We start from the raw sequence: 22,548 nt of genomic DNA, 5'->3' as shown, positions 1-22,548 counted from the left end.
GCAGAGCCTCTATGTGTCAGCAGGCACAAACCATGCTGGCAGCAGAAGATCATGAGGATGACAGCATCCTCACCAGGTGGTGGGAAGAGCAGTTCCCTGTTTTTCTGGATGTCATCAGATCACACAGGCACTGGTGGGTTTGCTGGGTGTGTGGGGATGGGCATTTTGAGGCTCCCATATTTGGGGATATAGTATTTGTGCTCTTGCATGACTTGCTTTTCTTTCTCAGTCTGCTGAAGGTTGAATGGGAAGGGGGTTGTCACTGGTGTTACCCTGCCTCAGCTGGGGAGAGTAATTGGAGCACTGTCCTGTGGTTATGTAAAGCAAATGACACTGGGCAGAGACAGAGGCTATTTTGCTCCTTCATCTTGCGTTCCCTCATCCTGGACACCTCTGCGCTACCAGTCAATGCAATGGACAAGATGAATTCAACAGGCTGAAATGGTGGGGGGAGCAGAGGGTGCTGTTGTCCCTTTGGGGATTATCCCTACAAATCCTTCTTGTCAGTTCTGCTCTGCCTTCTTACAGACTCAATTTACTGTGCTGCTCTCCCTCTTCTTGTGTGTGGGTGCCCACTGGCTTAAGATATCTCTGAATGTCAAATTTCTGGAAGCTGGGAGAGTAGTCTGGACAAGTATCTCTTAAAATCTGCCCTGTTCTTCCCTAGGCCTTGGCTTCTGGATGCAAGATATTGGACTTTAGTTTGGCCTGGTGTGGCCAGTCTTCTTGCGCTTTCTTTTTCACAGTGGGTTTCTTGTTCAGCATTACAGGTTTTCGTTAGCCTGTGCTGGTTTCTGAAGTGTGAATTTAGCTGAATATATCAGATTACCACCCTTCCAGTCTTCTTGGTCATGGAGTGGTGCGGGGAGCTCCAAGGGCTTTTCCACTCAGGCAGCGACACCCAAGTCTTAACCTCTCAACAGATACATCTTTCTTCTCAGCATGAATTTAATTAATATAGCTTACATGAAAATACCTATTCAGTTATACAGTCAGTATGCACATCCTCCCTCATCACTGTAACCCACTCCCAGTACTGGCTGTGAATTAAAGAAGCCTTTTGGCAGGAAGAGTTGCCACAGAGAAAATTAACACCAGCTTTTGTAGACACTGCTTCACTCTGATCAAGCTTCCCTTGGCAACCAGTGCAGTGTAAAAAAGATTTTGTTCTTATCAATGTCTTTTTTCTTTTTCATGCATTTAGTGCGTAGGAAGCTATTGTGCTCTCATTTGAATAGCTTTGGGTGGGGGTAAGAGAGCAGAGTATGAGCCAGAAATTGAGAAATGGACCAATTTTCAAGGGATGGGACTGTTTGCTCTTTTCATTTATTCTTGCAGCAGCATGAAAGGAATATATTGTGGGGAAAAAAAGAAAGCCAACGTTTGTTTTGATGTCTTAATGGAGTTTTCTTTCCTCCATACAGCATCCTCTTTATAGCATAGGCTGCATGCATTTTGGAGAGGAGGACTTGACCCATGAACTCTGCCTCCAGTCATGTGTCCCACAAGATAGGGCAACACTGAGTTGATGGATAACTTGGAAAGGAATGCTATCACGGGTTTTTAATTTTCCCAAGCCCCTTGGAGGGGAATGTGGCCTGCAGGGGAAGGAAAGAGGAAAACTGACTTCTACAGAAATCTCTTTTTTATTAGCATACTATAGAAGAGTGAGGAAGGAGGCAGCTGTGGGAAGGCAGCTGAGACTAGAGGTATGTGTGGGAAAACAAGAGGACACTAAGAAGAGTAAAATGCCCAGGAACTAGGATTTTGAGAAGAGTGGGATTGGAGACAGTAGGAGAAAAGGCAGAAGTAAAGGTGGGGGGAGCTGCCTGGAATGATCCACTGCTGCTTAGTCAGTCAGATACTTCATGTAAATGTGATACTGACGTCCGATTTCTCTCCATTCCTCCTCCTATATTTAGCTTAGGGAAATTGCTTCTTTTTTATATTTTGGGTTTTTTCCTTTTGCTGCAGCCAATGGAAAATGCTTGTGACACTCCCTTCTCCCCCCAGTCCTCCCTCCCTTTGAAACAACACTTGCTTTTTATCTGCATATATGGTGCACGGTTGTGCATGTGTAAGATAGGGCTGTGCCTTCATGGATCATGGAGGTTTGGAAAGCTCTGCAAGGAACCTTTCACTACTTTCTTGTTGGCTGACCCAAACAGGCTCCCTGGTGGAGGGAGCTCAGGTTGTCTGCAAAAACCTTTGACATCTCTGTGAGAGCTGATTCTGTCCTTTCCTTGTGTTTGACGTTCCCTGAACGTCCCACAAGAAAGAGAACTGGGAGAGATTCCATAGCCAAGTTGTTTTTAAAACCTGCTTGCATCAGGAAGGTGTACTTAAAGGTTGTGGAGTGGCATCATAGACCTAGAAATAATACCTTTAAATATGTATCTCATTGCCAACAGCCTCTGCAGGAACCAGCATGTAAACAAACAGGACACTTGATCTCAGTTGGCTGGTAGGTAGTTTGTACAGCAGTAATCCATTCAGCAGTGAATAGTTTCTATAAATGTCTTGGAAATCAGAATATACTTATGGATTAAGAAGGTGCTGTGGTCATCAAGCCCTGCCTGCAACTGCAGAGGAGGTAGGGTTGTACTGAAGCAAGGGTGCTATCAGTGTTGACCTTCTAACAGCTAGTGTGAGTCAGGGTCAGGTTTTCTCTCTGTGGGTCCCATGTGAGGTGCTTGTGGAGCTAGTTTTAGTTTGCATGTTGGCACTAGCATTTAAAAAGGTCTCTTCAGACAAAGGTGTCTTGAGAACTTGAATTTGTTTTGAAATCTTCAGTTTGGGAAAAGGGGTGGAGCAGGTGGAAGAGGTGATGTGACCATTATAGAAGTTCAGGTTTGAAGTACTTTCTTCGCTTGTTCTACATCCACAACTGGAAGCTAGGAACAAAAAGATCAGTGCTCTCTTCCCTTGTGTCATTTCCATCCCTCTGGCTCTAAAATACTGAATGCGGTTTTATAAAAGGAGCAGACAGAAGTGGAGGATGGATAGATGGGTGTATGCTCTTGTATGCAATTAATTTTCCATGGTAATTATTTTTATTATTTTAACTGCTGTAAGATTAAAGCCAGCATGAATGGAAAGGAGTAGATACTTTGAGTCTCCTGAGGGCTTGGTAGCCTTGCTGGACTTGGAGACAGTGTGGAGTAGGCGGGTCAACAATCTGACTATTCAGTGTCTCCATTCCCTTTATTTAGTTAGACCAATTTCATTTGCTGAAACGGAGCTCACCCAGAGTACTGATGGGCTCTGAGCTACCTTGTTTGGGGAGTGTCTGCAGGTTCTGCTGGAGAATGACTTGCTGGCTGTGTGGGGTGGAGGAGCTGCTCTGGGGCCACACTGAGCTGAGCTGTGAGCATCTGAGCAGGCAATTGAGGCTGCCCTGAGCACTCAGAATAGATTAAAGTGCTAGAAATGGTGAATTTCTGCTTGTTGAGGACATGTGCCCTCTAGGATGGAGTGGACTAGAAACCTTTCCAAGCATTTTGAGAGGGATCCAGTTGTCAAAGTCAGGTGCTCCTGCCTCCCAGCACAGTATCTGTGTCCCTCTGTAAGACTGGCAGCTTGTGGCCTGCCATCTTGCTGAATAAGGTGTCTTTGGGTTGGGTGGAGTCTTCATTGCCCATGTGCATAGCAGACAGGAGAGTGATGGTGGAAAATCTGCATGAGACAGCATAGCAGTGCGGTAGTTTTTATTGGATAGCAGCTAATTTAAGAAAGCAAGTTTAGAAGACTAGTTTATCCTGGCTAAATTACTTTACTGGCATAGAAGGTCATAACCAATTAGCAAGTTAGTTACTAGCTTACAACTCAATGACATACAGTCTTGTTTCACTGAGTCTGTGAGTTAAAATTACCTTTACATGGCATAAATCAATGCTTGCTGGTCAGTATGAAGATACTGTGATTTATTATCTGCCTCCTCCAGATAGACTTTATTAATTACAGGTCTAACTCAGTGAATAGAGCATAGTGTTGTCTTAAGACAAAGTGAAAATATATGTGTTTGTTACAGCTGCTCTGGCACTAGAAGCCATGTGGCTCTTGGAAGAGTTTGCTGATTCGCCTTGGTGTGTGAGCTGGGTGGCTCTTACCTTCACTGTGGGCTCTGGACTTGGCCAAGGGCTGGGAAAGGGGGAGGAAGCCTGCTGGCAGACAGCCTGCTGCAGAGTATAATTGAGCTAAAATTCATGATTGTAAGTGGCCAAAGGCGCTGTTGTGTAAGTTAATAATGGCAAAGCCCTGGACCTTCATAGTTCACTATACTATTCTAGGAAGTGGTTTGTTTGCTGGCCTGGTTTGAAGACCGTGATTTGTATTTTGCATCTTTCCTGTGTTTTTTAAGACTGTGTTAACTTTTATGAAGTCCTGTTTTTCTGCAGTCCCTCACAATAAAACAAAAACTTAAATCTAAGAGCTGTACAAGAAAGTCTTTGCTAGGATTTTATATCTTTCCTTTATTCTTTCTGGTTTTTTGAAGCTTATTTTGAGCACAATTCATCCCTGTCATAACTCAGCAGGATTTTGGTCCATTAACCCTATCCGACTCCACATAATGTGGTTTTGCCTTGCTTTTCTGATTAGCCGGAGGCTTGGGATTAGATAGATTTTCACATCTGCTAACTTCCTATTTCATATCTCGTGATTTGCGAGGCTTAACCTCCCCTGACTTGTTAATGGATCACAAACCACCTGCTTCTTTACACTAATCCCTCAGAAATATATAGCATAGCTTTGACTTGAAACTTTCCAGATTGGTTCCCCAGGGTAAAAAGTGCAGAAGGATCAATCCTGGTCTGAACAGACTGCTTATTTACACTTTCTCTGCTCCTCCACAAAATTACCTCTCCAACCACAGCTGTCTGCCTTAACTATGAAGAAAGTTTGGCATCTTTATTGCCTTGGCATTCAGGGTGGGCCATGGGCGGAGAAGAGTAGGTAGAATGGCATGGGTGGAGAGGAGTAGAGCAGTCCAAAGGGGCGGGGGGTGTGTGTGTGTGATATCTTGTGAAAGGTTGATGCTTCCGAGGTTAAAGCTTTGGTACCCTCTCACGGTGTCCACTTTGAGTTAGCGATGTTCGTGGAGTGTGACAGCTTCAACCAAGGACTCTGAGCTCAAGGTCTGATTGTGTCAGTCCTCCTTCCTGCTCTCTTTTCCATTTCAAAATTTACACTGCTTCTGGCAGAGTAGCCCGGTCAGACCAAGGGAAAGGTCAGCTGCCCAGGCTAGGCGAGGAGATGCCAGAGACATCTCTGTCAACTCTGAGCCGTGCCTACAGCACTGCTAGCTCTGCCTGCTGCAGGGGACATAGAGAGGGGCCTGGAAGGACATGACTCTTGTCCTGGGCAGCACAGTGCCAAAGTGTGCTTAGTTCTGTGCATGAGTGTGCACTGCCTTTCTTGAAATGTTAGTGAGGTCTGTAGGTTTGGTGCTGCAATAGTTTCTGCAATGCCTCGGCTTTTGCCTTTCAGCTTGGCTGCTTCAGGCCAAATCCTCTACTTCTGTCCTTTGTGTTTCTCCCCCTGGCTGGCACCTGTAGCCTTGGCACGTGTTGCAGGCAAACCCCAGTGCGATGAGTGCAGTCCCCAGTGTGAAAGGCTGCTGGTAGTGGAGCAGGGGCATCCTGGAGTGCACTCCTGGCACCACCGCACAGAAGGAGCTGGGACTTGATAAGCTCTGACAGTGGGTACTAGCAGAGGGACAGGCGAAAACCACGATTTCTATTTTAGAGGTGAAGTGTGAGATAGGGCACAAGGTCATCAGAGCAATTGGTGTTCTACCTCCTTTTATTCACTTAACAGCTGTGCTTTTGGGAGGGGGCAGTAAGGGTCATGGGTTTTCTGTTACTGGTTGCTACTGCTCTGCTACGAGACAAATGCTGTTATATGAGGATTTAAAAATTCTATGTAGGGTATTTGTGGAGAGTGGGGAAGGCTCCAGTACCCAGGACTGCCCCAGGCTGCTTGTGGTGGGCTTGAGGCATCAAGGCAGTGGGCTATGGGCAAGATTAGTGAGGAAGTGGAACCTCTTCTCCTTCCCTCTCCGCCCAGTCAGTGACAGTTTTACTCCCAATGGAGGTGATTATATTGCTTATCAGGAGTTTACTACTGCTTGCTTTTGGAGTTCACCTCGCTGAGAGATTTCTGCAAGGCCCCTGAGCAAGTTGTTTATTCACATACGTCCCTTGGGTCAGTGGTTTTTGGCATCATATGTCCAATTTATCAACTGGCCAGCCACTCCCTCTGCTGTGCTCAACAGTTTCTGTCCTGTCTAGTGTTATGGTCAGGCACAGAAATTTAGCCCCCTTACCTCTCCTTCTTCTGCCTCCAAGAGCCTTTCTGAAAGATGCCGTTTTTCCTTCTTCTTGACCTCCTTACTCTGTTCTAAACATGCTGGTTTGGTGCCCAGTACATAGGATCACTTTTATGGCAGGAGACATAATCCATGAGGGCCATTGCATAAACTTTAATGGTTAGCCTTTCTGTCCAGCTTGAGCAATCAGAGACCCAGGGCTCCCAGATGCTAGAAAGGTAATTATTTATGGTACTAGCACATGATACACCTCAACATGGGAAAGACTTGTGATTCTTCTCTGAGCTGCTCTTTTTCTTTGTGATTTCTGGTTAATCCCAGCTCAGTCTGTAAAATTAGGGGATGAAGCAGCTTTTTGGGGCTGCTTTTGCTGCTGCTCTGCCAGCAAGGATAACTCATTGGTTTTCTTTATACTGATGGTCATGTCAACTCTTTGTTCTTCTGTTTCCTCCATATAGGTGTGTTGTTGTGCTGTTCAACCCTAGAAAAAACAAGCAACACCATATTCTAAACAGTTCCAGGTGAGTGAAGCTTTAAGATGGACTTGCATTTTGTGGGAGGTGAATTCAAGGTTTTTCTGGCTTGAGTGAAGTGCGGGAGCTGCTGTTGCTCCAGGCTAAATCCTCTCAGCTAGAGCTGCCTTGGGGAGAGCCTGCCTGCCGCTTTGACTTCATCTCCTTCTAATGTGAAGCGTTGCTGCTGAGGAGGTACCACCTCATAAACATTGTGGTCCCATGAGGAACTGCTAATAAGCATGACATGGAGGAGACCTTACTAGAACTCCATGGTATCCGACTTTTTTTCTCCCCCTAAAACTATGACCTCATTATTGAAGCCAGGACTGGGACATGGTCCTGCATCTGGAATTAAAGGCACAAGGATGAATCTTGACTTTTGGAGCTTTTCCAGTGATGTAGGCTTGCTGTTTTGAGACTTGGGCATCAGGGAGTTCCCATGGCAAGTGTTAGATCTCTGGTAAAGCAAAACCATTGTGTCAGGCTATTATGCGTGATTTTAGCCTCTTTCCAGTTTGTCCCAATCTACTCCCCAGTCATGACGTATTGAAATGAAATCACATGTTGGAAATGTTTCTCAGTGTCATTTTCTCTGTTTTAGGAAAACAATTACAGCACTTGCTTTCTCTCCAGATGGAAAATATTTGGTTACAGGAGAGGTAAGTCTGAGAGGAGAGAGGGCACACCTTGTCCATTGTCTTTGGAAGCAGGGCAGGGGGTGTTAGAAGAAACAAGCCAGTGAGCTGCGTTGACACAGACAAATCTATTTCAGTGTTGCATCTGTGGGCAGACCTACTGGTTTATGGGTGGCTCTGGGTGCTCCTGCTGGCAGTTTTTCAGTCTGTGGTCTCATCAGCTTGGGGAATGGATCTTCTGGGGTGGCATCAGTGGGCTGAAGGTAGAGTGAAAATAAGTGTAAGGGCACACGGCACGGCTCTACTCTAGCATCAGTGAAGAGTATTTGGATGGTCCTTAATCGTAGTCTGGGTTTAGCATTGTCTCTTTAGGATTTCAGGAAGTAACTGAAGCCAGTAATGGTGTTGTGGAAAAAAGTGAAAAGTGCACGTTGAATGGAGTTTTAGGAATAGTGACAGAAGATGCTGGTGCCTGTGGTTTGGCATTGTAAGTTTGGCTAGGGGTGACAATTGCTTCCTAACATGCCCAAGGGGGAGAATAAGGAAGTTCACTGTGTGTCTGTTCTGCATTAGAAGTTCAAGACATGGGCTGTGTCATGAGGCTGGAACTGCTGGATGTTAGAAATCCACAGAAATGCTGACTGTCCCCCATATAGTTGGGCTCAGTTTGCTCTTGTCTATGATTAATGTTAATTTACCACTAATCTCTGTGCCTCTGTAAGACGTGGGCAGGGAGCATGTGTGAAACAGGTCCCCTCCTGAGCCTCAGCCACAGAGAAGTATGTCGCAGCCCTGTGTCAGAGTTGTCAAGGCGGAGGCTGTTCGCTCCAGAGGCCCCTACTGCAGCCACCATGATGGCAGCTGTCATGTTGCTGGGTGGCTCCCAAGCTGGGCCTGGATCCTGCATAGATCAGGCCAGGGATAGAAACAACAGTGATTTGGGATGGAGGTTGCCTTGACACAGAAAAAGTAAGAACAGATTTTCCATCAGAGCATCAGAAGTGGTTGATGTTATTAGTTTTTTAGTGAAAGCATGAGGCTTTGTAGCTGTGATTTATTTTAATGCCTCCTTAGTCTTAATGTAAGAAAATTTCTTTATATTAAAATTATATATTTTTTTTTTCTCCCTGGTTTTCAGTTCTGATGATTCTGGTGCCTTCCTTTTCCTTTTTTTTTTTTTTTTTTTTTTTAAATCTCTGGTGCTCTATTCTTTTCATGTGGGGTAGGAAAACTGGTGAAAAATGAAATGAGTATTTTTTTTACTGACAACTCAAACTTTTCAGTTTGAAACTTCATTGGGGTAAATGGCAAGTACAGATCCTTTTTTTTTTGCCTTGTTGCAAAACATGTCTCCTCTTGCCCTGTTGTAAAACCATTTCTCTTTTCGGTATCCTCCCACGTGTCTGAAATTTGAGTTATTACTTAGTGTAGTAGTGTCCCCTGCCGGTGTCAGCAGTCTCGACTTAGTTCAACCTCTGTCCCATAGGGGAATGCTTTCTGAGTCCACTTTGTCAAGCTCACTTTTAGCAGCCTCATGCTAATTCTGCCTAGTAACACCTTTGTTTTCTGCATGGCTGGGTTTTCAGGAAGGAAACCATGGAGGTTAGTCCTTGGCCACCATCCATATTAAATTTCTGGTATATATTTCAAATCCAGAAGATTTTTTTTCTTTATTTTAAATTTTTTTTTCTTTCTCCCCATGGAGGCATAGATTCCTCATCCATGGGGATCACACAGAGCTCACTTCTGGTGAGCATTTTTTAAATGATGAATTACACATTCAATTTGTTAAGGTCTTGGGGAGTATGCTAAGATGCTGGGAAATATATATATATATACATGCATGTATGTACATATGTATTTGTGTATGTGTTTAAGTACAGCAATTGCTTTGAAGAACAGCTGATTCAGCTGATTGTAACATCTTGCCAGCCACCTTGAGACCTGAGCTCTGCCTTGCAGGAGGGACAACTGTACCAACTGCAAGCAAAATCTGACCACAGTGTTTTCCCAGGCCATAAGCAGTTGCCTGGCAAAGCTTTTGAACAAGACAGTTAAAACATGCGCAGTTCTGAGTTTTTAAAGCTTTGACTTCTCCTTGGGATCAGACTTGCCTCTCCCACACAATCAAATCACTTACTTAAAACTGATCAGAAAAGGTACCATTTTGCCATGTTGCCATGGATATGTTATCTTGCAAGCTACTGTTTTGACAGACCAGTGAGAAATCATGAGCAGGCTTCTGAGTAGAATTTGCCCATCAGGCACATTTTTGGCCAGCATCTCAGCTCATCTTGTACGCCTTGGTTTATTTTGGTTTAATAACATACAGTTAAACAAAAGAATACAATTGTATGGCAGAAGGTGCTGAATTGATATTTCTGAAATCTATGACCTTCTGTTTCTCTGGAGAACAAGCATAAAACCAGAGGCTCTGTTCTCTCAATGTCTTTTCCTCTGACACTACCCTGCTGTACTCATTCAGGCAGCATGTGTTTGTGTGTTACCTTTGTGACAGAAATGATGATGCTAATCTCCCAGAGGCCTCCTTCAAATGGTGTGTGATAGTTATGACACGAGTTATGTCATGTTTTTGTGTGGCGTGACCTGACTTGAGATCCTGCGTGTCCACACTGTGTTACGAGCAGGGGATGTGAGTGTCTCTTGGTTCACTGAGTCCAGTGATAGAGTTTATTATAATCCCTTTCATGAGGTGGCTGAGTTCCCATTGCAAAGATCAAGGATGGGCATCAAAAATATTGTTCTAGTCTCTGGCTGTTTTGTGAGTAGTGTAAGAAAATTATTAAAGCAGGAAGGTTGTATTAATTCTTTCAGATACCCATTGAAATGCATATACTCCTTAGGTTGTCAGTCTCAACCTGGGCTTTAAAGAATCAAAGGAACCTCTAACCCTATTGTGAATGCACCATTGAGATATCTTTTTCCAATCCCACACACATTTATGTGCTCAAATCTGTCAGAACTGACCTCGAGGGTTACGCGTCCTGTTCTCTGTGTGTTCTTGTCCCCTCCAGAGCGGACACATGCCGGCAGTTCGGGTATGGGATGTGGCCGAGCGAACCCAGGTGGCTGAGCTCCAGGAGCACAAGTATGGCGTGGCCTGTGTGGCCTTCTCCCCCAGCTCCAAGTACATTGTTTCAGTGGGGTACCAGCATGACATGATTGTCAATGTGTGGTCGTGGAAGGTAAGTTCTCTAGGAGGTTGGGAGGACCATGAGGTACTGCTAAATTAAAGAGTCCACAGTCTGACTATAAACTATTTCAGTTCCATCTTGTGGTCTGGGTTTTTTTTTTTTAATTCCATTGTTGTTTGGTTTTGGACATTCACAGACACAGACAAGTTTGGACATGAGAGCATGCTATGGTCCCTTAGGGAAGGTCTAAGTCACTTCAGTGAAAGAATATTGTTTGTACTTGGAGACATGTGACATCTTGCTGTCCAGCCAGAAAAGCCTGGATTTCTTGTCAAAGCCTTGTGCTTTTTTAGAGGCTTATTAAAAACTAATTTATGAGATTGAGGAAGGAAGCCCTCATCAACCAGGGATTTCTTTCATGCTGTGGTAGATGCTCTTGGTTTGTTTTGGTTTTGTTGTGTCAGGGTTTGTGCTACTCTGAATCCCATCCTTGTTTGAGAAAGGTAACATAGAGAAATCACAGTGGGTGAAAGCTGATGTAGGTCACTGCCTGCCACTTGGTTGAGGCAGCACTGTGTGGAAACAAAGCCCATGCTTTATCATCTAGAAAACATTTAGGTGTGTGCTGTTTGTATATAAGAAACATTTACTGTCAGAAGGCTTGAAGTCTTCTGTATTAATAAATGCTCACTTATGCAGCTCCTGCTACCTTTTCAGGTGCTGTAACCCTCTCTAAGAGAGATGTGATTAAAAACTGCATTTTTTATATCTCACATGATCATAGAATGGCTTGGTTTGGAAAGGACCTTAAAGACCATCTAGTTCCAACCCCCTGCCACGAGCAGGGACACCTTCCACTAGCCCAGGTTGCCCAAAGCCCTGTCCAACCTGGCCTTGAACACTGCCAGGGAGGGGGCAGCCACAGCTTCTCTGGGCAACCTGTGCCAGTGTCTCACCACCCTCACAGGGAAGAATTTCTGCCTTCTATCTAATCTAAATGCACCCTCTTTCAGTTTAAAACCATTACCCCTCATCCTATCCCCTACACTTCCTGATCAAGAGTCCCTCCCCATCTTTCCCGTAGCCCCTTTAAGTACTGGAAGGCTGCTATAAGGTCTCCCCAGAATCTTCATTTCTCTTGCAGCTTATAAGTCTGTGCTCATTTAGTATGTTACTCTTTTCATCACATTTCCTGTGCTGTAGTTTAAAATCTTGCTGTTAGGTCTCTCCTGCATGAGCTGAAGTTTGACCTTGCTATTTTTTGGTATAGCTGAACTGTGTAGTGATAAAACAGAAGTGCTCAGCCTTTTGGTTGTTTCTAGTTCTACAGATAATAGTAGTGACTTGGAGATTGTCATAATGCATGGCATGTGTGGGACAGTACAGGTAGCTTTGTTTTCCTGCGCTTATGCAGGTTTTCCTGTTCACTGTGATGCTGTTTATAATTATGTGCATGAGAGCTTGTGAGGTCAGGACTATCTTGCTCTTCTGTGCTGAAGAACACGCACTGTAATCATGTGCTCCAGTCTGTGACTATCGGGAGATCCAGCTAACCTTTATTTTGCAGGCTGGATCCCAGAACTAGTGAAACTTTACCTGACCAAAGTCAAAGAAGAGTAAGAGACCAAGATGTGAAAACAGACCTCCTGAAGCACTTTCCTGCACGTTTAACCACAACCCTTCTTCTATCCACTGTGCTGCTAGTTCACTTCCTCTGTTTTGTCTGGCTGGGAAACTTACTCTTGTCATTTGATTGTGATGGAAAAGAAAATCCCTGTTGGGATCTGTAGGATCCTCTTGCTTCCCTTAAGAAAGGCCACAGCAATGATCTAGATGTTGAGGTCTGCAAGGGCTTCTTTCTTTGTGTGCTGTCTTGAAAGAAGTTCTGTTAATGGCTGTCCCCCTTGCTTTTCCCCCAGTCTGGATGGGGTGTTGTCCATGGTGATGGTGCAGCAGCCTGGACTCCTCTGTTGCTGGTTTCTTCAGTTCCATCAGCACGCAGTCCGATGGGGGAGTGATGTGGTTTGTGTGCTGAGGACATGTGCTGTATGATTGAAAACCCACCACAGGCAGAGTGGAATAAAAAATTCTCACTTCTACCAACCCCTGGGGAAAACGGGGGAGGAAAACTGAGCACTGGTATGGTGGGCAGGGAGCTCCTGCCATCTGACCATTCTGCTTGGGCAGTGTCTGTTTCCATTTTCTGTTCCTGCTGTGTTCTTTCTCCTTCCCCAAACTCTTTGATTTTTTTGAGGTGCACATTTGAGGTGTAGCAGATTTTGCTTTGTCCCTTCCAATACAGGCTGGTCTTTTTGTGTTTTGGGTCTTTCAATAAAGCATCATGTCTTTGAATAGAGGAGAAAATTTATGGAGGAACCAGTACTCTTTTCCCTACAGAAAATACCTGTTCCCCATCTTGAGTACCTTGCCCTCATTGCTGCCTGGAGGCTGGGAGAACTCCTCCTTGTGCTGGCCTACATATGCTTTTGCTGTTTGGAAAGGGAAATGGGTTTGCTCTGAGCTCCTGGTGATTGTGAAACCAACATGTTTGTCATGGCTCAGACAGCACGTTCCTGCAGGCACTAGTGCCTGCTGACTTGTTCTTGATCCCAGTCGATGTGGAAGTGGAATTGAATGTGGATGTGAATTCTACTATCTGCCAAATCAATGCTCCCAGCTAATGTTGGGGAGGCTGTATTAAGGGGTAAATGGGGAATAGTTTGGCCCTCATCATTTCCCTGCTGCAGCGCTTGTACTGGATATGTGCCTGTAATTGAAATGAGTTTCCTTTGCTTCCGAGCAAAGAAATTAAGCTATCTTAACAATTATGTTTCCAGAAAAACATTGTTGTGGCAGCCAACAAAGTCTCAAGTAAAGTGACAGCTGTGTCATTCTCAGAGGACTGCAGTTACTTTGTCACTGCTGGAAATCGACACATCAAGTTCTGGTACCTGGATGACAGCAAAACCTCCAAGGTGAGAGTAGGCGCATCAAGGCCATGCTGTGAACAGGCATTTCCATCTTGCAACATGGTAGATTTTGCCCCAGTGAGCTGTGGGAACTCTTTGATTTTGCTGGGATTCAGGGATAGCCCTCCACCCCTGCCTCTCAAGTCACAGCCTCCCCGTGGGCTGGTAGCACCAAAAGGTGCCAAAAGCTTTTCTTAGCCTGCCCTGAGGTCCTGGCATTGTATAGCTGTATGCTTGTTCTTTAGTAGTTGCATATACTGAGAGAGGAAAAAAATTAGAAAAGAGCTGCAGTCATTAAACTCCTTGGAGCACAGGGGTGGGGAGAGCTGTTTGATGTTGATATGAGCATTTGAAAACGTGTTATTTTGAAGCATCAACTAAAGTGTTTAAATTTTTAGCTGTTCTGTTCTTCTCTGGGGGACAGAACCCACATATAATTTTTCTGTATGCTCATGGACAGATGTTCCTACTTTATGCTGAGACATGCTTTGGTGTTTGGTATAAATCACAGATTGGCCATGGAAGGGTTTATCTTCCAGTGATCGATCTGCTGTCTCTGGGTCATATGTTTGGATGCACAGTTTTGGTGGCACTAATAATGTTGTTTTCCACTGATGTGCTATTACTGGTGATCCCAATACACTGTGCAACCGGTGGGTCTGCAGCAAGTAAAATATGTCACTAGCTCTCCTTGCAGGCTGTTTGCAGCTCTCTTCTTTGAGGCACTCAGCACTCAAGGCTTGATGTTCTAAAAAATGCATGTCTGCCTGGAGTCCCTTGCTCTATTTCTAACAAACTGTTTTTTATTGATAGGTCAATGCCACAGTCCCCTTGCTAGGTCGCTCAGGATTGCTTGGAGAACTGAGGAACAACTTCTTTTCAGACGTGGCTTGTGGAAGGGGCAAAAAAGCTGACAGCACCTTCTGTATCACATCCTCAGGCTTGCTCTGTGAATTCAATGAAAAGAGGTTGCTAGACAAGTGGGTGGAGCTGAGGGTAAGTTTTACATCCTCCTGTCCTGCAGTATTTGAAGCAGAGCAGGAACAACAGATAATAAGGGCTCTTGGAGCGCAAGCTGACCACCAGCAGTGAAAGTCATTTGGGCCACTGCCATTTGTGATTTACCCCAAAAGGCCAGGCAAAAATAGTGTTGCTTCTTGGCAAAGGGATTTTATTAATCATTGAGGCTCTTTCATTCTCAAGTCTCAGCATTACAGGTCCTGCTCTTCTGGCAAAGCAGTGTCCTTCTGTGGCTTTGGCAACCCCTGTGTTGTCCCTCCTGGTTTGGCCTGGACAAGTAGGAGTTTTAGAAGGATTCTGATTTCTACCCACTCTGCAGTGTCTTACTTGGCTCATGCATCTCAAATGCAGGTTCCCAAAGCAGAAGCTGGTTTGGCTATTGTAAACCATGAGGTTGGCCCATAGTTAAGAATTTGATTGTGCTTATTTTCCTTCGATTGGATGTAAGGTGCCCACCTGAAAGGATCCAGTGTATTAAAATCAAGGGAAAAAACTTTCCACGCTTTCACTCAAGTGAAATGCCTTTTCTTTTCTTTCCTTTCCTCTCTAAAATCTGCCTTTCACTCTCGCTCAGAATACAGACAGCTTCACAGTAAGTCGGAAAAAAGTTTTGCATTGAACTCATCCCCTTATCACCACGCTCCATTTTGTACCATTTTCTGCCATTTGTACAGATCCCAATGGGAGGGGAAGAAAATCCATTTTTTTTTCTTTTATTATCCCCTTGTGACAGGTAATGTATTGCTGTGCTAGTACAGGGTGAGGTGCTGCTTGCCTGCCAGTGGTGCTGAATGTCACAGAGGAACAAAAAACAATGTTCAGAGTAAGTCTCAGCAGGAGCAAATGTGTAGCTCTGCTGACCTCCGACCACAGTGGGTGGCAGAGGAACTGGTCTTTTTCCTTAACCACTTGGAATCTGCAATGGACCTTGGCTGGGAAGCTCCTCAGAAAGGAAAAATGGATTTTTTGTAGGCTTTTCCTTACTCCCAGGGCTTGACTTCACTTCAGCTCTTCTGATCATGACTCCTTTGTCTGTCGATTTGCTATTCTCCCTGTCGTGTGTCTGGTGACCTTTGAAATGAGAGCGCGTTGCTTATTTGCCTTCTTGTGTGCTGTGTCCTCCTCAGACCACTGTGGCAAACTGCATCTCTGTGAATCATGACTACATCTTCTGTGGCTGCGCTGATGGCACCGTGCGGATTTTTAACCCTCTGAACCTTCACTTTGTCACTACCCTGCCAAAGCCGCACTTCCTGGGAACAGACATCGCGAGTGTGACTGAGGCCAGGTACTGTGGAGAGGGTGGAAGGGAGCAAGGGAGGCTTGTGGGGGTTAGAACTGTTCCCCAGACCTTTGCCATCTGCAGCGTGCTCTTTTTATGGATTAAAATTGGCAGCCTGTTGCAGATCTCCCTGAGTTGTTGCAGCTCTGCCTTGCGTGGCTGGGCTTCAGCCCAAACCTGGTTGCTGGACTATACAGCATATCTTGTTCCTCATCTCTCTGGGATTGCTCAGATCTGGTGGCCTTTTGACGTTGGTTGCTATGAGCAAGCAGGCAGAGGGCACAGGATGCTCTGGCACACCTCAGCTGTTCCTGTACCATGGCACGTCCTTTGTTTATCACTGGTGCTGGCTGAAGACTCTCCTCTGTAGCAATAGAATGATGTTGCTAAGAGCTGCCAGGCTCTTGTGGGGCATTTTTTTCAAGGGTTCCCTTGCAATCTTTTACAGACACAAATCTACTGTTGTCTGTAGTCCGTCTTCTCCCTCAATCTTGTGTATTCTGTCATCTTGCTTTCCTACCTCACTCCAGTATCTTCTGCCTTGGCTCTCTATTTCTCACCTTCTGAGATGGGTAATGTTTTTTCCGTACAGCTCTGTCAGCTTGCAGAGGCTTATGCTAGAGAAAACCCTTCATGTCTTGCTGTTTGCCAATCCTGGTTGAAGACTTTCCCAGTCTTCCTCTGTTGCTCTCTTTCCCTTCTGTCACTAGTAGGGAAAGAAATACAAAGGTGTATGAATACACCAGCCATTATTCCACTGGATATCTGTAGTTCCCATGTCTACAGATATATACTTTTTTTTTTTTTCCTTTGTTTTTTTCTTTTATCTTAACAGGTCTTCTCTAAACTTTTATAGGGAACTTGAGGTAAAGGTTCAAACAGTGCACTGTATATTCCTCCAGAGGATCAGTGGGAGATAATGATATTCCAGTAAGGAAGATGGAAAAGGAGCTCTCTCAATTTAAAATGTTACCAGTTTCTGGTAGTACTAAAGTCAAGCAATTGTATACATGGACCCTTTAAAAATGCTCTCTGCTAGTGTCATGCATCAGTCAAGCAGAAATATTCATGTGATTCTTAAACATGCATTGGTAGTGCTGATTACAGTCTTAACAACAATTCTTTTTAAAAAATTACTTCCAAAGAGGCTTGAAAACACAGGCCTCCTTATATTCCCATGCATGCTAGAGCCTCTCTGTGGGATGCCAGCTGCCCATAATGAGCTGCCCACAGCTATATCAATGACTTGATTTCTCAATAGGATTGGGGCTGTGCTCTTCTAGCCCTCGAAGCTTTGTGCGTGCAGAAGTGGGGCTCCGGCTGTCTGGTGTGCTACGTGCACTTTGGCCCTCATCCCTGCATCTCCATCAGTCCTTTGAAATTACCTTCTCTCAACACCTGGCACTCTGGCTATAATTACCTAATTTGATATCATTAGCAGCATGGTGGGATGGCTGCTTTTACCTGAGGTCGAGAGAGGAACTCCTTCTTCAGGTGCACGGCAGTAGGACTTAACAGAGGCCCCCTGCAGAGGAGATGCAGGGTTCACATGGTGTGATCTTGGTCTAACCTGGAGAAAGAGGTGTTTCCTTGTTCTGCAGAATTCCTCCAGTTTCAAGTTTGCATCAGAAAGCTTGCCTATCTAGAAAGGACTGTACCTATCTGCAGTTGCCCATCTCTTGAGCTGCTGGAAGCAGCACCAAGCTGGCCTGCATGTGGGGCAGGGGTGGAAGGGAAGCACATCAGCCAAGCAGCCCCTGAAATGAATCGTTCCTTTGTCCCTTGTGCTGGTGTGCTCCTGTCTTTTGAGTGCAGTACTCTTCTGCTTGGTCCCACACAAGAGCAGTTCCTGCAATCAGTAAACAAAACATAGTACCCACCAAAATATGATCCTCCTCCTCCCCTTTGTTTTGAGATTATTTGACTTGGGTTTTACCACCTGATTATGCAGGGGTAAATGACGATGATCTCCAGTGATGACCAAGTGTCCTGTTTGGTCCTTCTTCAAGGAAGGTCAGTTGCCTGTCTTTGGTGGGACTCTGAGTTGAATGGCAAGGAGAATGACTTTTGCCATGAGACTCTCAGGCTTCTTTTGAGCCTCTGGTTATTCAGGAGACAAGTCTTCCCAGACAGCTACTCTCTCTACCTATATACGCCACAGTGTATCGTTCACCTCACCGGTGCCCTGTGGAGAATCTGAGCTCTCATGCTTCAATCTCCTTTCTCTGAGTCTAAGAGAGTGCAAGTTAACCAGGCTGTTGTTCTCTCTTTGTGCAGTCGTCTTTTCTCTGGTATGGCTGATGCGAAGTATCCAGACACGATTGCCTTGACCTTTGACCCCACCAACCAGTGGCTTTCCTGTGTATACAATGACCACAGCCTGTATGTGTGGGATGTCAAAGACCCGAAGAAAGTGGGCAAGGTGTACTCCGCTTTGTACCACTCTTCCTGCGTGTGGAACATTGAGGTATGTTGTCTGCAGACACAAGTATTGGATTGCGAGTTGCAGCTGAGGAAGTCATCTGAAGAGCTGACAGATTTGAATGCAAACACTTACTGCAGAGAGAAAGAATTGACTCAGATTTCCTTCTGTGGTTAGTGTGGTTGCTACGGGGCTTGAGTTGGAGCTGAAAACAGTTCTTTGGCTGCACTGCAATGGCTGACCCAGTGGGTTAGATGCAGTGTGTTACTGGAAAAAAAAAAAATCAACATTAAAAGGTGAGAGGTGGGAGAAGGAGCAGAACTGGAGAAAGCTGAATGCAAGGGCTCCTTTCACAAAATGCACAAGAGTTTACTGCTGACCTCAAAAGAAATTGAGGTCTGTGGTGAGCAAGTGCTCCAAAAGAATGAAACAAGTGATAAGATCTCAACTCTGATCCTTCTTAACCTATTTACCAGTACATTCGGAATTAGCCTCTCAAGTGGCTGTCATCTTCTAGTCTGTCTAGCTGGCTTTCCCTCAGAGGGAAGGAAAGGAGATATAAGAAACAATGTAATTGTTAATATGTTGAAATATGTCTGAGAGTGGTCAGGAAAGGAGGAAATGGAAGGAAAGTGAGAAGAGCTTGAGGACTCTTTTTGTTGTTATTTAATTGCATCTCACCCTTTCCTTCTGGATTATAAATCAACAGTAGAAGTTGAAAGCTGCAAACAGCAGTGTAAGGCTGTTGTTCCGTGGACTTTGAGGTGCTCTCTTTGAACTCTTAAAACCAAAGAATGCTGGCTTGTTGCATGCTTCTTAAGGAGATGTTCTATTTTCAGGAAAGCTCAGTGAGCATTTGTTTGAAGTGAATATGAAACTCTGGTCTGCAAACATGTTTTCATTAGGAGAACTTCCTGGCTCTTGCCTTTACAAAACAGAGAGGACAGCTCTTTTATCCCAGTTTGTTTTGAAACTTGCTACCAGTGTCTAGGATGTCAGGTGCCAGGCGTTCTCATTCAGGGATTGATTTTACCTGCCCTTAGATGTATCCGGAGGTGAAGGACAACAATCAGTCATGTCTTCCCCCTGGTTCCTTCATCACCTGCTCCTCTGACAACACCATTCGTCTGTGGAACACCGAGAGCTCCAACATTCATGGCACAGCCCTGCACCGCAACATCCTCAGCAATGTAAGATCCTAGGTTTTGATCACCTCCTTGCCCTGGGAGTTGTCTTCCTCACGCACAGGTATTCCCAAATTAAGGCCCAAACTTCTCTGAACTGCTGAGACAACACAAGCTTCTCTGTAAACAGAGCGCAAGCCTGGTAAAATGTATGAACCTGAAGAAATGTGAACAGAGTATTAGGTGGGAAGACAGTCTGTCTGAGATGGTTCTGGGGACTATTGCTTTTTCCATAAACTACCCAAGAATTCATCAAGCTCAGTCTCTTCAAAAATGGCTCATGCCATATGCTTTAGGAGAGCTGTTTCTTTTTCACCATCTTGTAATCTGTAACCACTTTAAGACTTGTTTGGAAAAGGTGCATTAAATGAGGCAGAGCTGTGGGAGAATTGAATGAGAAACAGTTTACACTCACTTCATCTGTGTAAGAGGGAGGATACTCATACAGAACAGTGATTACTATGGGTATTTGGTTCTGTTCTCAGTTGTGTTGGAAAATTCATGGGCACAGCAGCTCTGACCTGCCTGTTCTCAGCAATCTGTTTGTGGTGGAAAAAGCTCTTGCGTTTTCTGTCAGTTCTCAAAAGGCATGGGCTGAGTTGGATGATTCCTAGAAGTCTTTCAGATTCCTCCTACTACATTGTCATCACTTATCCCAAAACTTGTCTGTGTGTGTGGGACGCTGTTAGTTTCTAGCTTGAAGGGGAATCTTTTGCAAAGGGAGATCAAGCTTTCATCCTACAATATGAAGGGGCTGAGTGCTTGCTCCTAGCTAAAGGGTCCCACCAATTACAGCAGTACTGCCAATGAAGTGTATATGTTGGCCAGGAGCCCAGTTTCTAAGGCAGATGCTTCACTTTAATATTTTGTAACTAGTTACTATTTCTGGGTGTATTGTATCTCCAGGACTTGATGAAAATCATCTATGTAGATGACAACACTCAGGTACTTCTGGACACTGATTACAACTCAGCAGGAGGTGCAGACAAAGCTGATGCACAAGTGATCGATACGAAGGTGGGGATACGAACTGTCTGTGTGAGTCCCAGTGGGGAGCACCTGGCCTCAGGGGACAGGATAGGCACTCTCAGGTAATCTCATAGAACTTCTTGTGCGGCTTGTGAGTGGGGCAGCTGTGAGAATCAAAACCAAATCTTGCTAATTTGATTGAACACACTGAAATCAGTCATGTTGTGTCTTAGGATATATGAGTTGCAGTCTCTGAGGGAAATGCTGAAGGTGGAAGCCCATGACTCTGAGATCCTATGTCTGGAGTACTCCAAACCTGACACAGGTAAATGGAAGTGAGCTTCTTCCCTTTCGCATAGGAATGTTGTGTTGAGCAAGTCAGAACGTCCAGCCATGGTATGTCAGAACTTTCAGTGGTGAGCTACTCCTGGATTTCAGAGCATGCATGTAGCGTTGGGCCAGTAGAGACAGACTTCAAAAAAAGCTGTCTTGTGCTTTTCATTGGAATACTGTAGGTTCAGATTGAAACTTCTTCTGTCTGTTACTACAGTGTGAAATCCAGGGCTGTTCCTTTATGTCCATCCATGCAGTTAGCTACGGTATAATATTTTGCCCCTAAGATGACTGGAGAAACTGTTTTAAAATAGTGACTGGAAGAACAAATGACTCTTTAGTAATGGTCTTGCACTCTTTTTAACTTTCTGACAGGCTTAAAGCTCTTAGCCTCAGCCAGTCGGGATAGATTGATACATGTCTTGGATGCTGGAAAGGACTACAGCCTGCAGCAGACCCTGGATGAACATTCTTCCTCCATCACTGCTGTGAAGTTTGCAGGTAGAGAATCATGTCCTCCTTCCAAACTTGAATTTGAGCACTGCTGTTGTCCCATTGTGGCTGTAAAGTAATTTTAACTGCTTAAACACTGGGTTAGGCCAGGCTGAAGCTGCAGCTGCTTTTTTGTCTTTTTGTAGCTGCAGTCCTAACAGAAGGTGATATTTAATGATACTTGCCTACTTTTCCCTTTTATTTTTTTTCTTCTCTCCTTCCTTCCCACTCAGAAAACCTCTCTTGATTGAAGTCCTCAGCACTTCTTTGGAAAGTTGGTTTCTGTAATGATTTACTCTCTTTAACTGATGTCAGATGGCTAAACACTGTTCTTAATGAGAACTATAGAACAGTCAGTCTCTAAAAAAATCCTCAAACCCACAAAAAATATTTTGGGATTAATTAGTCACAAGTAAATTTGTCATTGCAAACCAGTGTAAGACTTTACATTCATGGTAATGGAGCACATTGCATCCTGGGCACTCAGTGGTCAGATGATGACCATCAGATGGTCAGACATCAGTGCGGTGTGTTGTCCTGTTGTCAGGGAGCAAGAGCTGGCTGCTCTGCCGGGGAAGCCAGTAGCCAAAGGTGACAGGAAGGCAGGCAAAGGTGGCGATGGGAAAGTTCCACAGTACCTGAACAAGGTGGAACAGATCAAGTCCAGTGACAGTAACTAGATCCAGCCAGTAGCCCAGATCACCAGAGAAATCCACAGTGATAAGTCAGGAATTGAAGGTCAGAATCAGCCTGGAGACAGTGAGCAGGGTCAGCCACAGTTCATGCCTGCCAGGCAAGCTCAGAGCAGCAAGGGAGGTTCAAGTTCACATCAGGAAGCTGAGTCCATGGGTCAGGGTCAGAATTTAGATCAGTAGGGTACATGGCCAGGGCTAAGTGTGGATGCAATGCTGCTGCAGTGTAGCTCAGTTGGGGATCAAGAATGAAAACCTCAGCTTGAATGTACCTCCTAAGTGAAGGGACCTTGCTGAAGCTTCATAGCAGAAGCTCCCTGAAGGTGCTGTGAGGCTTTTTCAGGGTTTTTTTCAAGGAGCTCCAATGCTGGCAAAAGTTTCTCTGACAGGTCTGTCTTATCAGTGAGCTGGCCTTGAATGCAGCCAGCTGAACTCCTAGGGAGGTGAGGGAACCGCTCTCAAGGTCTGGCAGCAAAGGCCTTTGTGCTACTTTGTGAGCTAAGTGCAGTCATGCTCAAAGAGGAAGTAGTTCAAGTGGACTTGTGTGATATT

General features: G+C 44.9%; 1 protein-coding gene across 8 annotated transcripts in view; it reads left to right on the top strand.

The window, feature by feature from the left end:
• Positions 1–22,548, top strand: part of MAPKBP1 (mitogen-activated protein kinase binding protein 1) — a 105,076-nt gene that overhangs the window by 49,210 nt on the left and 33,318 nt on the right. For 6 of the 8 annotated variants that reach the window (XR_003398519.1, XM_026849857.1, XM_026849853.1 and 3 more), the window contains exons 4-15: positions 6,787–6,849; positions 7,445–7,502; positions 10,514–10,684; positions 13,471–13,608; positions 14,416–14,598; positions 15,197–15,214; positions 15,750–15,910; positions 18,182–18,371; positions 19,370–19,516; positions 20,417–20,601; positions 20,713–20,804; positions 21,188–21,313. Coding sequence is in view for 7 of the 8 variants with exons in the window: in XM_026849857.1 (XP_026705658.1) it covers positions 6,787–6,849; positions 7,445–7,502; positions 10,514–10,684; positions 13,471–13,608; positions 14,416–14,598; positions 15,197–15,214; positions 15,750–15,910; positions 18,182–18,371; positions 19,370–19,516; positions 20,417–20,601; positions 20,713–20,804; positions 21,188–21,313 (1,532 nt within the window). In the remaining variant the exon portion in view is untranslated. The remainder of the gene's footprint in view (positions 1–6,786; positions 6,850–7,444; positions 7,503–10,513; positions 10,685–13,470; positions 13,609–14,415; positions 14,599–15,196; positions 15,215–15,749; positions 15,911–18,181; positions 18,372–19,369; positions 19,517–20,416; positions 20,602–20,712; positions 20,805–21,187; positions 21,314–22,548) is intronic. The other 2 variants (XM_026849855.1, XM_026849854.1) reach the window with 1 other exon arrangement.

The sequence above is a fragment of the Athene cunicularia genome, assembly GCF_003259725.1.
Source record: "Athene cunicularia isolate RWA chromosome 5 unlocalized genomic scaffold, athCun1 chr5_part1, whole genome shotgun sequence".
Lineage (NCBI taxonomy): Eukaryota > Metazoa > Chordata > Aves > Strigiformes > Strigidae > Athene > Athene cunicularia.
The sequence above is the reverse complement of the archived record's forward strand: the minus strand, read 5'-3'. Positions and strand labels throughout refer to the sequence as shown.